We start from the raw sequence: 18,016 nt of genomic DNA, 5'->3' as shown, positions 1-18,016 counted from the left end.
CCAGCCTCCGGCGCGGGGCTTCCTAATGGTTACTGCTAGGAAACCTGGGGCGGGGCCTGTCCGCGGAGGTGGGGCCAGGCAGTCCGTGCAGAAGCGGAAGCAAGACAGCAGCTGTGGGCTAGCGGGAAGAAATCGCGGGTTCTAGCTTGGCAGCCTCGCACTCCTGCAAAATTGGGATCCAGGTGGCAAAGGGAGAAATGGGTGGCTCAAAGACCAGTCTTGGTTTCCTCGTTTTGCTGCCGATTGTCTTGTTCAGCGGGACGTCCAGCGGTGAGTTCGGGGATGACCCTGCGCGGGGCGTGGGGGAACGCGAGAGTGGATGGGCTATGATCCGGAGAAGGCAATGGCACCCCACTCAAGTACTCTGGCTTGGAAAATCCCATGGACGGAGGAGCCTGTTAGGCTGCAGTCCATGGGGTCGCTAAGAGTCGGACACGACTGAGCGACTTCACTTTCACTTTTCACTTTGATGCATTGGAGAAGGAAATGGCAGCCCACTCCAGCGTTCTTGCCTGGAGAATCCCAGGGATGGGGGAGCCTGGTGGGCTGCCGTCTATGGGGTCGCACAGAGTCGGACACGACTGAAGTGACTTAGCATAGCATAGCATGAGCCGGAAAGGGGATGGGGGTGGTGTCCGCGGGGTTTCGCGAAACTTTTTACAGGGTGGGCCGCCGCCCCCACCTCTTTCCCTTCCCTGGCCCATTTGGTCCTCGGAGGCTCCTCCCGGCTTCTTGCCGGCTCTCCGGGCCACAACAGGGGTGACTTGGGTGGAGTAGTAATGCCGGGAATTTGGGAAGTGACGGGGGGCACGAGGGGGCCGGGACGCGGCAGGAAATAGGGTTGAAACCCCTCAAGGGTCCAGACCGCCCCTGGGAAGTGGGAGCCCTTGGAGCCGGGCGATTTGGGAGAAGGGACCCAGACCCGCCGAGAAAAACACACCCTCCCGCCCCGACCTGTGCAACAGAGACCCTTCTGGTCCCTACATCTCCCGGCCCTTGAAGGACCAGCGCTCTTTCCCGGCCGTAAGTTATAAACGCAGAGCGGACCCTGGTGCCCTGGAGGCGGCGGTGGCGCACTTTCGGCTGAAACGTGCTTGAGAGCTCTTGTCCGAGCCCTCGCTGCTGGCTCCACCCCCGGCCCCCGGGCTCCACCCCCGGCCCCCGGGCTCCACCCCCAGCCCCCGGGCCTCACTCGCTACCCCGGGGGCCGGTGCAAGCCTCTTCCTGAGCAGGGACCAGGTGCCTGGGCTCATTGGTCTAGATGCAGAACATTTTTTATTAGAGAAGTGGCCTTGTTGGGCACTACGTCTATTCTTTAACCCCGCGAAACAGATGCCCTGCCTTTCACTTGGCCTGCAGAGTCCAAGTAGAATATAAGCAGGTTTCCAAGTAGACAATTTCGTGGACCTGCCCCAGGTCAGCATTTCTGCTCGATGGGGTAGGGCGTGCGAGGGGCACGGGGTGGGGGGATTTCCACGCACTATATCGTCTCTAGCTTTCCTTTTCTGCAAAGTAGATGATGAGGTTATGATACTAAATGCAGCTCAATTTGACAGTAAATTCTTCAAAAACTTCCCTTCTTCAAAAATTTGAAAGGAAGGAAAATGTGTTACAAAAAAGCAGAACTATTTATGATCCTGTTCATGCAGCTCCAGCTACTTCTAACCGTGTGTTTTATATCAGCGCAGGGGTTTGCTGTGCAGTTATGTTTCTTGTAGTAATAATATTAGCTGTTTTGCACCTTCATAGTATGACAAGAATTGAACTGGAAGACAGCGTCAGTGTCCAGTAGTTCCCAAGGGTTGTCTCAGCCATGTCCCAGATGACTCAGTATCTGTGAGGAGACACACCCAACAATGGTACTTCCATCCCGTTATCCTACCTTGTGGGTGGGTAGAGGAGTGTCTTGAGAAGTGCCATCTTTTGGAGGCCAGAGCTAAGGTGAAGGATATTGAAATATCCAAGGAGAGGATAACTCTGTCCAGGAGAGGATGTACTCCAAGAAGGTAGTTTAGGGCATATTTTCCATGGGATTTATGTAGATGAAAAAGATCCAAATAAAGAACAGCAATCATTTGTAAAAACAGAGATTAAGCTTCTGAAATTCAGGTGACAATACTCCCTGAACGTTGCAAGCTGTGAGATCTTCATCACAGAAATCTTCCTCCTATTTCCCTTGTGTGTATAGAAGAAAGAGAAAACCCCTGGTGATATTGCCTTACATGAATTGGGAGAATCATAAATAGTTTTCACAGCATTGCAAATTGTGTGTCTCTGTGTGTGTATTAGTCAGTCAGTCCTGTCCGGCTCTTGCCACCCCATCTACTGTAGCCAGCCAAGCTCTTCTGTCTGAGGAATTCTTCAGGCAAGAATAATGGAGTGGGTGGCCAATCCCTTCTCCAGGTGATCTTTCCGACCCAGGGATCAAACTTGGGTCTTCTGAATTGCAGGCAGATTCTTTACTGTCTGAGCCACCAGGGAAGCCTGCAGCACAAATTAGTAGAGGCCAATAATCCTCAGGCAATTTCTCAACAGGACTTGGTCCACAAGGTCAGATTACCTGTGGAATGGATTACCTGGTCAGAAGAGAAGTCCTCCACAAAGACCTGGCTGCTAGGAGCTCTGCCATTGATGACAACCTCAAGTTAAGAGTACAGATAGCCCCTCTCCAGAATCTTGTTCCCCATGGACTCTCACTGTGTGGGGGGACAATGAAAACGTGGGATCAATGGATGGCTCATGAATGTCTGGTTAAGGATGAGGTCTCCGGACTTCCCTGGTGATCCAGTTGCTAAGACTCCACACTCCCAGTGAAGGGGCCCAGTTCGATCCTTGGTCGGGGAACTGGATCCCACATGCTACAACTAAGAAGTCAGCATGTTGCAACTAAGAGTCTTCGTGCTGCAAAAAAGATCCCAAGTGCCACAACTAAGACCCAATACAGCCAAAAAAAAAAAAAATGGATATTAAAAAAATAATTTTTTTTAGTTCTCCAGTGCTAGTGATGTGTGGGCCTTCAGAGTGATAGTGTAGGAGCTCATGGCTCTGGGTCAAATACCCTACCTGGATGTCGACTCTTTAGAGATATGAAAGAAGGTCATCAAATAGCCCAGCCTATCAACTGTCCTGATGAACCATTTGCTGTGATGGCTTGTGCTGGGCCTTAGATTCGGAGGAGAAGCCCAGTTCCAGCAGCTGGCCCAGTGTCTCACAGGGTTCCATGCAGCCCTGGGGGTCTGTGTCTGACTGTCCTCTCACAGTCCCCCAGCATCAGGGGGACAGTGCCTGCTGAGGCCCACTTGGAGCCAGCCAGTCACATACATCACCCAGCACCGCAGAAGCACATTGTCTTCCAGAACACTGTGCCTTAGGAATGCCATAGCACCTGAACTTTCTAAGACAGACTTAATGATGTGGAATATTTTCTAGATAACACTTTCTTTAGGTTGAACTGAAAATATTTGTATAAATTTTTTGACCAAGAAAGTTTTAAACAGTGTTATAAAATAAATAGTTTTTAAAATTGTTTCAACACAAATACTTGGACTAGCTTAGTGCCAAGTGCTTTTTAGTTTTTACTTCATCAAAGTAATGTAGTTGATTCACTCTTGAATGTGCTGGGCTTAGTTGCTCTGTCGTGTCCGACTCTTTGCGACCCCATGGACTATACATTCCGTAGAATTCTCCAGGGTTGAATACTGGAATGGTTAGCCTTTCCCTTCTCTAGGGGACCTTTCCAACCCAGGGATCAAACCCAGGTCTTCCGCATTGCAGGTACATTCTTTACCATTTAAGGCACCAGGGAAGCTCAAGAATACTGGAGTGGGTAGCCTCTCCCTTTTCCAGGAGATCTTTCTGACTCAGGAATTGAACTGGGGTCTCCTGCATTGCAGGTGGATTCATTACCTGCTGAGCCACCAGGGAAACCCTTAAGTTTCTTTCTTCTTCTTCTTCTTCTTCTTTTTTTTTAATATTTATCACTAGTCTTGGGAATTATTTGTCTATAAGATAAAATACTTTGTCTTAGGAAAAGAAAAAAGAAAAAATGCTGTTGCCTTGTACAGGAAAAGGCAGTGTTGGAGGAAGAAAACTTAAAAGCTAGAAGAAAAAAAAAAGAGAAAAATACAATAGAAACAGAAACTACTCATTCATGAAATATTGCCTTTTTAAATTTATTTTTTTTAATAAAGAGGAGTTCTGCCTTCTTATTTTGGGAAAAGTAGGAGCTGAATTCACTGAAACATCTTAAATTTGGCAGATCCTAGCATATGCCACCCCACTCCAGTATTCTTGCCTGGAGAATCCCAGGGATGGGGGAGCCTGATGGGCTGCCGACTATGGGGTCGCACAGAGTCGGACACGACTGAAGCGACTTAGCAGCAGCAGCAGCAGTACTCAGAGCCAGAAGTGGATTTGGGGCAGGTCAATAGTAAACAATGGTGATTTTATTTATTTTTACTTTCTGGAAAAGGAGGATAACACAATTCCAGAAGGTGCAATCATGGAAAGTAAACAGATTTTGTGCTTATCTTCAAGGCTGGCTTAAGTATAAAATGGATTTTTAAAAACACTTGAAAAAATTAAAGTATTCAATTTATTTAAAATAAATTACATATGCATCGCGAGGAAGGGGCTCAATGCCTAGCCACTGACCAGCGCCTCCCTGGAGTCACAGCTCCTCCCAGACAGCTCAGGCTGTTACTAATTGAAGCTGGTTATGACCCAGATCCTACCACTGGTGAAGTTAACAAGTGGTGGAAAAGGACAAGTTGGTTTGTCCAGGAGCCCTGGGAAATAGTGACCTAATGTTCTCAGACCGTCTCCAAGTTTCCAAGTTAGAAAAGGGGGCAGAGGTGGCTGCTGCAGGGTGCATCAGTGTGTTGAGCACAGTCAGGTTGGTTGGCACGAGGCGAACATTTGAGCACCACCAAGCTTATTGTTTCAACCAGTCTGGGGGTCTGTGTGCTTGTAGCCAGCAGTTTTTATGTGCTGGGGGTCTGCTTCCTGTAAAAACAACTTAAGACTTGTGTCAGCTCTTTGTTATCTTTCAGAGAACTGGTAATTTCATGACACTGCTATGTGGCTGGTCACAGTCTAAATTGTTACCAGTTTCCCAGCCTAAGGAGTATTCCTTTCTCCATCTTCACATGTTCTAATCCTTAACTCTTAAACCACTGTTTTGAAACTCACAGGAGGCCTGGCTGACTAAAACTTTTCTACAAACAAGAGGCAGACAGAGACCATGGTGGGTGTGTGGGGGGGGGTGGGGGTGGGGCGAGTCTTTCCCACTAAGGCACCCTAGAGCCGTTTTGGTTCACACCAGATCAGATCAGATCAGTCACTCAGTTGTGTCCGACTCTTTGCGACCCCATGATTCGCAGCACGCCAGGCCTCCCTGTCCATCACCAACTCCCGGAGTACACTCAGACTGAGGTCCATCGAATCAGTGATGCCATCCAGCCATCTCATCCTCTGTCGTCCCTTTCTCCTCTTGCCCCCAATCCCTCCCAGCATCAGAGTCTTTTCCAATGAGTCAACTCTTCGCATGAGGTGGCCAAAGTACTGGAGTTTCAGCTTTAGCATCATTCCTTCCAAAGAAATCCCAGGGCTGATCTCCTTCAGATTGGACTGGTTGGATCTCCTTGCATTCCAAGGGACTCTCAAAAGTCTCCTCTAACACCACAGTTCAAAAGCATCAATTCTTCGGCGCTCAGCCTTCTTCACAGTCCAACTCTCACATCCATACATGACCACAGGAAAAACCATAGCTTTGACTAGACGAACCTTTGTTGGCAAAGTAATGTCTCTGCTTTTGAATATGCTATCTAGGTTGGTCATAACTTTCCTTCCAAGGAGTAAGCGTCTTTTAATTTCATGGTTGCAGTCACCATCTTCAGTGATTCGGGAGCCCAGAAAAATAAAGTCTGACACTGTTTCCACTGTTTCCCCATCTATTTCCCATGAAGTGATGGGACCGGATGCCATGATCTTCATTTTCTGAATGTTGAGCTTTAAGCCAACTTTTTCACTTTCCATTTTCGCTTTCATCAAGAGGCTTTTAAGTTTCTCTTCACTTTCTGCATTAAGGGTGGTGTCATCTGCATATCTGAGGTGACTGATATTTCTCCCGGCAATATAGATTCCAGCTTGTGTTTCTTCCAGTCCAGTGTTTCTCATGATGTACTCTGAATATAAGTTAAATAAGCAGGGTGACAATATACAGCCTTGACGTACTCCTTTTCCTATTTGGAACCAGTCTGTTGTCCCATGTCCAGTTCTAACTGTTGCTACCTGACCTGCATACAAATTTCTCAAGAGGCAGATCAGGTGGTCTGGTATTCCCATCTCTTTCAGAATTTTCCACAGTTTATTGTGATCCACACAGTCAAAGGCTTTGGCATAGTCAATAAAGCAGAAATAGATGTTTTTCTGGAACTCTCTTGCTTTTTTCATGATCCAGTGGATGTTGGCAATTTGATCTCTGGATCCTCTGCCTTTTCTGAAAACAGCTTGAACATCAGGAAGTTCACGGTTCACATATTGCTGAAGCCTGGCTTGGAGAATTTTGAGCATTACTTTACTAGCACGTGAGATGAGTGCAATTGTGTGGTAGTTTGAGCATTCTTTGGCATTGCCTTTCTTTGGGATTGGAATGAAAACTGACCTTTTCCAGTCCTGTGGCCACTGCTGAGTTTTCCAAATTTGCTGGCATACTGAGTGCAGCACTTTCACAGCATCATCTTTCAGGATTTGGAATAGCTCAACTGGAATTCTATCACCTCCACTAGCTTTGTTCGTAGTGATGCTTTCTAAGGCCCACTTGACTTCACATTCCAGGATGTCTGGCTCTAGGTCAGTGATCACACCATCATGATCATCTTGGTCGTGAAGATCTTTTTTGTACAGTTCTTCTGTGTATTCTTGCCATCTCTTCTTAATATCTTCTGCTTCTGTTAGGTCCATACCATTTCTGTCCTTTATCAAGCCCATCTTTGCATGAAATGTTCCTTTGGTATCTCTGATTTTCTTGAAGAGATCTCTAGTCTTTCCCATTTTGTTGTTTTCCTCTATTTCTTTGCATTGATCGCTGAAGAAGGCTTTCTTATCTCTTCTTGCTATTCTTTGGAACTCTGCATTCAGAGGTTTATATCTTTCCTTTTCTCCTTTGCTTTTTGCTTCTCTTCTTTTCACAGCTATTTGTAAGGCCTCCCCAGATAGCCATTTTGCTTTTTTGCATTTCTTTTCCAAAGGGATGGTCTTGATCCCTGTCTCCTGTACAGTGTCATGAACCTCATTCCATAGTTCATCAGTCACTGTATCTATCAGATCTAGGCCCTTAAATCTATTTCTCACTTCCACTGTATAATCATAAGGGATTTGATTTAGGTCATACCTGAATGGTCTAGTGATTTTCCCTACTTTCTTCAATTTAAGTCTGAATTTGGCAATAAGGAGTTCATGGTCTGAGCCACAGTCAGCTCCTGGTCTTGTTTTTGCTGACTGTATAGAGCTTCTCCATGTTTGGCTGCAAAGAATATAATCAATCTGATTTCGGTGTTGACCATCTGGTGATGTCCATGTATAGAGTCTTCTCTTGTGTTGTTGGAAGAGGGTGTTTGTTATGACCAGTGCATTTTCTTGGCAAAACTCTATTAGTCTTTGCCCTGCTTCATTCCGTATTCCAAGGCCAAATTTGCCTGTTACTCCAGGTGTTTCTTGACTTCCTACTTTTGCATTCCAGTCCCCTATAATGAAAAGGACATCTTCTTTGGGTGTTAGTTCTAAAAGGTCTTGTAGGTCTTCATAGAACCGTTCAACTTCAGCTTCTTCGGCGTTACTGGTTGGGGCATAGACTTGGATTACTGTGATATTGAATGGTTTGCCTTGGAAACGAACAGAGATCATTCTGTCATTTTTGAGATTACATCCAAGTACTGCATTTCAGACTCTTTTGTTGACCATGATGGCTACTCCATTTCTTCTGAGGGATTCCTGCCCACAGTAGTAGATATAATGGTCATCTGAGTTAAATTCACCCATTCCAGTCCATTTCAGTTCGCTGATTCCTAGAATGTCGACATTCACTCTTGCCATCTCTTGTTTAACCACTTCCAATTTGCTTTGATTCATGGACCTGACATTCCAGGTTCCTATGCAATATTGCTCTTTACAGCATCGGACCTTACTTCTATTACCAGTCACACCCACAGCTGGGTATTCTTTTTTCTTTGGCTCCATCCCTTCATTCTTTCTGGAGTTATTTCTCCACTGATCTCCAGTAGCATATTTGGCACCTACTGACCTGGGGAGTTTCTCTTTCAGTATCCTATCATTTTGCCTTTTCATACTGTTCATGGGGTTCTCAAGGCAAGAATACTGAAGTGGTTTGCCATTCCCTTCTCCAGTGGACCACATTCTGTGAGATCTCTCCACCATGACCCGCCCATCTTGGGTTGCCCCACGAGCATGGCTTAGTTTCATTGAGTTAGACAAGGCTGTGGTCCTAGTATGATTAGATTGACTAGTTTTCTGTGAGTATGGTTTCAGTGTGTCTGCCCTCTGATGCCCTCTTGCAACACCTACTGTCTTACTTGGGTTTCTCTTACCTTGGGCGTGGGGTATCTTTTCACGGCTGCTCCAGCAAAGTGCATCCATTGCTCCTTACCTTGGACGAGGGGTAAGGAGCAATGGATGCACTTTGCTGGAGCAGCTGTTATGGCTATGAGACCATTTATTACCCATTTGTCCATGGTCCCAAGAACCCAGGGCCTCCAACAGCTATTTGGAGAAAGTCTAAACATGCCCTCTCTCAACTGGCATCTTATCCCTCTGTCTGATAACTCACCCAACAGCCCACCCCCCCCCCCCGACCTGGCCCCCAAGACCTAACTTAGGAGGGATGAGAACAGGGTTTCCCAGAGTGTGACACAGGACTCGAGGGTGAGGCTGGGCATCCCCACTTCTACCCTTTGGTCCCACATTCATAGTGTCTAGGAATTGGGACAGCAGCAGCCTATAATGGTTATTGATTAAGGTAGGAGTTGACAAATTTTTTTCTACAGAAGAAAGTAAATCTCAAGGTCTCTTTAGGCAATTTGGTATCTGTCTGTGGGTGCAAAAGGACCTTCCACATTTGTGGAGCAGCAGGAGCCAAATATAATGTGTAAATCAACTGAGAACCAGACTTGTCCACTGTCCTGGTTTCTGACCCCAGGAATGAGTGACCCATCCTGTAGAGAAGCATCCAAGAGCTGCCTCAGTTGTCTGTTTATGCATCAGAAACTTACCATGTCCTGCCTTGTAGCTTCTGGTGGTGGGACTGTGATAGGAGTGTGGATCTGGCTGTTATGGGCTAATGCACCCCCTCTGCTGTAGACTGCCTTCCTTGGTTCAAGGAGCCATAGGGGATACTGCATGAAGCCACAGGTGTGAGCAGGGGATAGTGGCCCTGTATCATCTCTGGTGTCAGGCCTAGGTCACCTGCTGGCACATCTTATTTGTTCCCTGTGGGCCTGGTTATGTCAAGCCACATAATCACTTCTATCCTATGACGGCTGGCCTATCTGAACTAATGGTTAGGGGTTGATGAACCCAGATCATGATGGGCAACTCTGACATTCCATGACCAGAGGCCTCATCTCTGCCAGGCCCCAGGACCATACCAGGAGCCGCACTGAATGGTATGGGCTTTCTCACTGCAAGTGGTATGTCCTTTCTTCAGGACACCAGGAGTCTGTGTTGTGAGCCTCCAAGTAAAATGCCACCTACAGCATGTAGTACCTTTCTGAACACAGGAAGCTATGATGTCACCAGTTCTGTTGGGTCATCTGCCCAAGAAGCAGGTCCAGCCACACTCATCATTCATCAATTGTGACTGCCTTTGTGCCAGGACAGCAGTTGCAGCAGAGACCTAGGGTCTGCGAAGCCTGACGTATTTCATATGTACCATTAGAGGGAACCTAGGACCTCAGTGGTAATTCAGTGGAGATAAGATAGGGACCACAGCTCTGCAGGCCTAGGGAGATTGTAGGTTGGTACTCGTTTCCATTTTTTCCTCCAGGAGATGATACTGTCTCCATGTACTGTCGGGGGATGGGGAGTCAGGGTGAGAAGAATGAATGTGGAATCCACGACTATGGTACCTCACCCATGGCAGTTTACTAACAACACAGACTGTGCATTCATGTCAGAAGCCCAGGACGTGTGCAATGGACACTGAGTGGACCTGTGGACCCAGAGATAACCACTGTCAGCAGGACCTGAGACAGGTGTCTATTAATTGCCTGGTCCTCAGAGCATCACTTCACAGCACAGGGGCCGTGATCATGCTACCATTCCTGTGTGTGGTGTTAGTAACACACTGGGTCCAATATGAATGTGGGAGTAGTTTCTCCTTCTGCAGTTCCAGTTCAGTTCAGTCACTCAGTCGTGTCTGACTCTTTGCCACCCCATGGACTGCAGCACGCCAGGCTTCCCTGTCCATCACCAACTCCCAGAGTTTACTCAAACTCATGTATATTGCATTAGTGATGGCATCCAACTGTCCCATCCTCTGTCGTCCCCTCTCCTCTGATCTTCAATCTTTCCCAGCATCAGGGTCTTTTCCAATGACTCAGTTCTTTGCATCAGGTGGCCAAAGTATTGGAGTTAATTGCCCCAGCAAATAACCATGTGGCTCATCGGGAGAGTATTGAAGGACTTCTGCACTTGCTGTGGTGTTGAAAGGGCCTTCCTCACTGGAATGTGGCTTCCTTCTGAGAAGTAGCTCAGTTCTGGAGATTTTGGTAGGGATGTTTGGTAGGGATGGCTGCTTTCAGCCTACTGATCATCCAGCCTTGTGTTTGTCTCTCCTTATTTTCTGTCTCTCAAGCAGTTTGCATCCAGGTTCACTGACCATCTCTCTGCCTCTAGGATCACCCTGTGCTATGAGCCAGCATTGTACTCTCTGCAGTCAGGTCCTGGCTGGCATTGGGACTCTCTAATCACTTTCAGCTTCCCTGATAGCTCAGCTGGTAACGAATCCGCCTGCAATGCAGGAGACCTGGGTTCGATTCCTGGGTCGGGAAGATCCTCTGGAGAAGGGAAAGGCTACCCACCGCAGTATTCTGGCCTGGAGAATTCCATGGACTGTATAGTCCATTGGGGTCACGAGAATCAGACATGACTGAGTGACTTTCACTAATCACTTTGACTGTTGTACCAACTTTTCTCCTGACATACAACACTCCACCTGGAATCTGATCTTTCCCCATTTTCCATCCCTGTTCCTGCCAAAAGCCCACAGGAACAAGGTCTCCTACCACTATCCCTGATTTCCACAAAAGTCATCCTTGAACTATTGGAGTTGCTTCTCATCCGTGCTTTCCTCTCAGGCTCCATAGAGTCCATCAGGCTTTCCCATGGCGCCTGGTGGCCTGGACACTTTCCTGCCCTTTCATACCGTGTCCCCCTGGCAGATTCACTTCCCTGAGCCTTTGATCCCCTCCTCTACCACCTGCCTCAGAAGTTCTGGATTTTCTCTTTCATGCCATGTGGGCCAGGCCTTTCTCCAGGCTTCCAAGACCCATCCTAATGGGAGATCAGCAGTGTCTCCCCGGCCTTGCTAAGTCCTGTGACCCCTAATTGTGAACTCTCCCTTCACCAACTTGGGGTTCTGTGCTCACCCGTCACCTCTTTGCCCCTCTCCCTGTGATCCTGCTTCCTCAGGAGCATCCCCACAGGCTCCCCGTCTCTCACAGGACACGGGGTTAGATTCTGACAGTCCTCTGGCATCTAGGCTTTTCCTGCATAGCAGCCTGGCACGTCTCTGCAAAGGTTATTATGCTGAGAACAGACCTGGGTGGGGACACACCCAAGATGTGTGAAATTTGCCAGGCAGGGGACTCCTCCTTCTCCACAAGGAGAGGAGGGGCACTGGCTGTGTGGTGTGTGTTGTGGGGTGTCATTGCTCTGTCAGCCCAGCCCTGCACTTTACTCTGCTCTCACATAAATGGGGGAAGGGGCCTCAGGGTCTTTTTCCCCAACCTCACCCTCACTGTGTTTTGCCTTCACAGACGCTCATTCTCTTTCCTATAATTTCACCATCGATCCTCAGCCCAGAGATGGTCAGCCATGGTGTGAGGTTCAAGGAGAAGTTGATCAAAAGGTCTTTCTCTCCTATGACTGTGGTAGAGCTAAGATCAAGTACATGAGTCCATTGGGAGAGGAAGTGAAAAGTATGAACGCGTGGGAAACACAGACTGACACACTCAGAGACACTGGGGACTTGCTCAAGAAGCAGATGCCTGACGTTACACCGGAGAAACACATAGACGAGGGTGAGTTAGAAAGTCCAAATGCAGGAGGAGTAGACTGGGGGCTTAGCTGCATCCACTGTTTTCGGGTGAAAAAAAAAATAAAGTGCTGGGGACCAGCCCCAGCTGATCCAGGGTATTCGAAGGAGAGATGGCCTAGGCGACTATTTATATGCTAATTAGAGATATAAAGAATAATAGAATGCGGATAGCTCAGTAGGAAAATTCAGTGGAGAAAAGAGGCTGAGTAGCTTGGTTTACGCGGGAGACCAATAAAACTTCAAGACAAGAAGTTTGCACCACTTACGTAGGCCTCAGGCGCCCTCTCAAATAGCGGAAGGTGCCTCACCCTAGACACCTTCTCGAGTGGGTCTTAGAAGCCCAGGCATAATTAATAAGCATGGTGGGTTCCGCGCTCCAGATGGAGACTTCAGCCAGAATGTGAAAAGAAAGACATGGGGAGACCAAGCACTGGTGAGCAAGGCCCGTAGCTTTATTTTTAACAGGGGCTTTTATACCCTAAGTTACACATAGAGGATAATAGGCGATGCAAAGTCAGCAGTCTTTGATTCTTATCAAAAACCAGGGTTTCTTTCCTGCAAATTTATCGTATACAAATGGTTTAGGTGATTTACATCATCTTCTGGCCAGAAGGCCTACTAACATTTTATGACTCTTAACAAGGACTTATCAACAAAGACTTATTTTCTCTAAGAGTAATTATTTTAAGGTTTGGCGCCATCTTCCAAAGATAAAATTGCATTCCTATAGGGCGGATGTGTAATGGGTTTACAACAAAGGAAAGAATTTATTACCTTAAGGGTCTAAAGTTACTAACACCAAGGCCACTACTTATTTTTTCTATATACCAACTATATTAATTAATACATATTCAAGGATACAATTCAGGGGATGTGAAAACTTGGCAACAAACATTGACTCATCAATGAAATCCTTTACTAGTCTTATTCTGACAGTTTCTAATTCTCTGAGAGGCTCTAAGCTATTTGAATATCTTAAGCTTCCCGTGCCTCTGGAGGCTGGGAGACTGTAAACAATCGTATGCATAGCTGCAGGAGTCCGGGTAAACTTGTCAGGCGAGTTAGAGAGCCATCTGAGGGGTTTGGATTTAAACACTCCTAATTGCCCAGGAACTTTATTAATTGGAGCTGTAAGTTAACTCTTTGACAGAGAGAGCGAGATGGTGGTAGGGGACAGCCCCCAGTAAAGTCAGAGGTGAGAGCACAAAGCAAAAAGTAGGCAGACTCTGGTTTTTTGAGGGAAGATACTCGAGAATATCCGGGGAGACTCCCGAGGCTCGATCCTGCCTTTGCGTATGCCGAGCCTCCTTCCTCATGACCTTTGTCACGAGCGGAATGTCTCTCGCTGGCTCCCGGCGATAAAGGATATTGTCCTTGCCTAGTAGTACAGTGGAAAGAACAGCTGTTTCAGGAGAGACCAGGGCCAGATTAGCTGGGCCCAGGGGAGGTGGACCCAGGTGGGGCAAAGAATCTGTCAAGCTCAGAGGCTGAGCTCTTTCTTTTCCTCGGTAGGGTCAGGCCCTCTGACCCTGCAGGCCAGGATGGCATGCTGGCGTGAAGACAGTGGACACACCAGTGGATCCTGGCAGTTTGGCTTCAATGGACAACTGTGCCTCCTCTTTGATTCGGAGAATGGATACTGGACAATGGTTCATTCTAAAGGGAGGTGGATGAAAGAGAAGTGGGAGAATGACAGAGCTGTGACGGAGTTCTTCAAGAAGGTCTCCATGGGAGACTGTCAGTGCTGGTTTCAGGATTTCTTGCTGCGCTGGGAGAAAATGTTGAAGACCACAGGTAAGTGAGAAGAGTAGGAGAAAGTGGTAGTTCTCTCATGGTGACATGGACCCACCCCTCTGTGTGTGTGTGAAAATGATCTGTCAGAGGTGAGCTGTCCTGGGAGAACAATGGCCCGGGGATGCTCTGTCATCCTCCTTCCTCTTCCAGCTCCTGATGTCTCTCCTCACAGCACAGGCCTTTGGACGAGTGAACATGGATTCCCACGGATCCTAAACATGAGAGCATCTCTGTGATCCCAATCTCCTTCTTACTATTCCCTCTTTCCAGAATCTTCTTTTAGATGTCACCAATCCTACTTCTGGAAAACTGTCAATACCACCTCTGCTGTCAGCTCCTGAGGACTCCATCCTCAGGTCACCGTCTCTGATGTCACAGCAGGACTGAGTGGCTGTGTTGGAAACCTTGCTCCCCCATTAGCTGTCAGAGCCCTGTGAGGACTGGGCTCCTCCCTTCCCCCCATCTCGCCTGAGGATCTATCTCAGGGGCCTCCATGTGATGTGTGTAAACTCTCTGCATAGTAGGGGTACCTGGGTCAGGGGGGCGAGCAGGCATCTGCTGAATTTGGGGTCTGGACAAGGGCTTCACTCTTACTCTCCTTGCAGCATCACCGACCACGGGACCCTCTACAATGCAGCCCATGGCCCCAGACAGCAGTTACAGCACCTGGATCGCCACCGGGGTTCTCGCCGGTTTGGTCATAACGATCATCATAATAGCCTGAATCCATTACAAGAAGAGGTACTGAGGGCAGAATTCAGAGGGAAGGCAGGGGCACAGGGCCTGGTGTGAGGCCAGGGAAGGTGAATCCCAGCCAACCCCTGCCCCTCACTGAACCTCCTCATCCTGGAAATGAGCCAGTGAATAAGACCCCATATCACCTGAGAGCAGAATTCGGACAAGATCAGGCCTCAGTTCTGAAAGGTCCTCACTGTCAGATGACAGTGGGAAGTGAGGGGTGGCTGGGGCACGGGAAGGCTGAGGGCCTATTGATGCTTAAAGGGTTCAGCTAAGTCCCCTGAGTGAGCACAGACTGCTGGCTGGCAGGGCCCCAGTAGGTGGTGTGAGAACAGCAGGCACTCAGGGCCAGGACAGGACTCACGGGGCCTGAGAGCAGCAGGGGGCTCCACATGATGTGTCAGCGGGGAGGGGACCCACCCAGGGGCCAAGATGAGAGGGGCCGGGCTCTCATCCCAGGAGGAAGGGGTGGGAAGGCCTTTGCAAACCCAAGTCCAAAGGCCTGTTCTCACAGGAAGTGGCCTGGGTCAAGCAGGCAAGGCAGGAGCCCCACAGCAGAGACTGTGGGAAGGGCTGAGGTCAGGAGCCCCACAGCAGAGACTGTGGGAAGGGCTGAGGCCAGGCCTGTGCTTGCAGGTCACTAGCCTCCTGGGGACCCAGAGCCTCCATCACTGAGAGGCTCTGCCTTGAGCAGAGGTGCCTGGGGATGGTGGGCCTGATCTGGGGTGGAGGCGCCCAGCTAGGCAGGACCAGTAATAGATGGGGGGCCAAGACCCTGGTCCTGAGAGCTGCGTATGCTGCTCAGAGGCTGGAGGGGAATGAAGGAAGGAGGTTTGCCTGCAGCCCCCAAGGCTGTCAGGAAGCAAAGCCCCTCCTCCGGGGACCTGCTTCCTGGTCCTTTAGGCCCACCTCGGGGAGGATCCGTGCCTGAGTAAAGGGAGCAGATTGATTCCTCACTGGCTCCAGTCCTGAGCCTGAGCAGGGGGTGTCAGGGCCTGGGCTGACTCTGTGATGCAGGAAGGAAGGAGGAGGTGACAAGAAGCTGCTGGGCCTGGGGTGGGGGTGGGGGTGGAGGACATAGGAGCCCTTCAGTGAGGGCGGGGCTGGAGGGGGGCTGGGGAGGGGCAGCCCCAGGAAAGTGACAGGAGTTCCTCAGCTTCCTGCACCAATACCTCTTTCTTTTCTGCAGGAGACTGTGTTCCCCGGAAGCCCTTGACTGGTGCTCTGTTGGCCTCAGGACTGAGTCTTTGCTCAGGACTCAGTCTTTGCTTGGCTCCTTTTGTTCTTCTGCTTAGAGCCAAGAGATCAGACCTTAGGAATCCCAAGTCTGTCTACCAGTTATGATGACACAGTGGCTGCACCATCTGTGTCTTGTCGCATCTGATGAGCATCCTCCTCAACATATTTATTTTTTTCAAATCTTCTTTCCCACTTTCTCTTGGTGTTGGGTGATGCAATCTCTGCACTGGTACTTTCAACTACTTGAACAAGAGATAACCACAAACATAACGCTTTCAATCTTCTAGTTTTTGGAAAATTAGACTTTTCCCTGCATCGTGACCTTATTCTTAAAAATGGTGATATTGCTGGAAAAATACATCTGCTATTACAGGACTCAGAGGTTTTTTTCCCTATATCCAGAGAAACAACTTCATTGTATTTTCAAAGGAATAAAATTTTACATTGACTGGTTCCCTTCATAGTTGGTGCTGAGTCGTGTTCGACTCTTTGCGACCCCATAGACTGTAGGCCACCAGGCTCCTCTGTCCATGGGATTTCCCAAGCAAGACTACTGGAGTGGGTTGCTATTTCCTTCTCCAGGGGATCTTCCTGATCCAGGGATCAAATTCATGTCGCCTGTGTCTCCTGTACCTCATTCGTTGGCTGATTCTTTACAACAAGTGCCACCTGGGAAGCCTTTATAGTGATTCTTAAGTCAACATCTCTATATTGCAGAAAAGTTAAGTACTTCATGCCTGTTTTCTAATCCAGGAGAAAAGTCATGGTATGTCCCCATTCCTCCACATTATGGGATTAAATAAAACCAGTGATAATGCTTTATTTCTTGTGGAAACAGAGAATTTAAGGATCATTCCTAAAGTAACATGCAGTCCAGCTGTGAAGTGATCCTTAAATTCTCTGGATTTTTAAATGTATATATCACCATATCCCAACAGTAGGTCTGTGTTCACCCTACTATGCAGCCATCCGAGTGTTAGTTCCAGGATGGAAAACATAGACTAAAAGCCATGTAGATAGAGGCCAACCTCAGAGATACTGTGGGCTGGCTTCCAGACCAGGGCAATAAAGTAAATTTCACAATAAATGGAATCACATGAATTTTTTTCATTTCCACGGCACATAATACTGTGTTGACATGGAAGTCTGTTAAGTGTGCAATACCTTTATGTCTAAATAAACAATGTATAGACTGTAATACACAACACTTTGTTTCTAAAATAAAATACGTTGAGCATCATCTGAGCCTCCAGGGAGTCACCGTGATTTTGCTGATCGAGGGTCCTGTCTCAGTGTCTGTGGCTGCTGACTAATCAGGGTGGTGGTTGCTGAGGGTTTTGGTGGGTAGCGCAATTTCTGAAAAGAAGACAGCAATGAAATTTGCCACATCAATTGACTCTTCCTTTCACAGAATTCTCTTAGTATGCAATGCTCTTTGACAGCGTTTTACCCATAGTAGAACTTCTTTCAAAATTGGAGGTAATCCTCTCAAATCCTCCTCCTGCCTTTTCAACTACATTTATTCTAAACTTAAAATATTCTAAGTCCTTTGTTGTCATTTCAACAATCTTCACAGAATCTTCACCAGGAGGAGGTTTTATATCAATAAACCACTTTGCTCATCCATTAGAGTCAACTCTCATTTATCAATTTTATCATTAGATTGCAACAATCAGTCCCATCTTTACATTAGGCTCCACTTCTAATTCTAGCTCTCTTGCTATTTTCGCCACATCTGTAGTTACTTCTTCAAAACCCCTCAAAGTCATCTAAGAAAGTTAAAATCAACTTCTTCTAAATTTCTATTAATGTTGAAATTTCAACCTCTATTCATGAATCATGAATGTTTTGGGTGGAACTTATAATCATGAATTCACTTTAGAAAGTTTTCAATTGACTTTGCCCAGATCC

At 47.7% G+C, this 18,016-nt stretch overlaps 1 protein-coding gene and 2 pseudogenes across 1 annotated transcript; all 3 read left to right on the top strand.

Moving 5' to 3' along the window:
• LOC133254160 (UL16-binding protein 3-like) overlaps positions 1-18,016 on the top strand; it is a 115,213-nt pseudogene that overhangs the window by 24,664 nt on the left and 72,533 nt on the right.
• On the top strand, positions 89-17,345 carry LOC133254162 (UL16-binding protein 3-like). Its single transcript, XM_061428288.1, has 5 exons — positions 89-270; positions 12,054-12,317; positions 13,847-14,128; positions 14,734-14,869; positions 16,056-17,345. Exons 1-4 carry the CDS (start codon positions 198-200, stop codon positions 14,850-14,852), a joined length of 738 nt encoding a protein of 245 aa, XP_061284272.1. The 5' UTR covers positions 89-197; the 3' UTR covers positions 14,853-14,869; positions 16,056-17,345.
• LOC133254475 (tyrosine-protein kinase RYK-like) lies at positions 623-3,246 on the top strand (annotated as a pseudogene).

Source organism: Bos javanicus, chromosome 9 (assembly GCF_032452875.1).
Source record: "Bos javanicus breed banteng chromosome 9, ARS-OSU_banteng_1.0, whole genome shotgun sequence".
NCBI classification, from domain to species: Eukaryota; Metazoa; Chordata; class Mammalia; order Artiodactyla; family Bovidae; genus Bos; species Bos javanicus.
The sequence above is the reverse complement of the archived record's forward strand: the minus strand, read 5'-3'. Positions and strand labels throughout refer to the sequence as shown.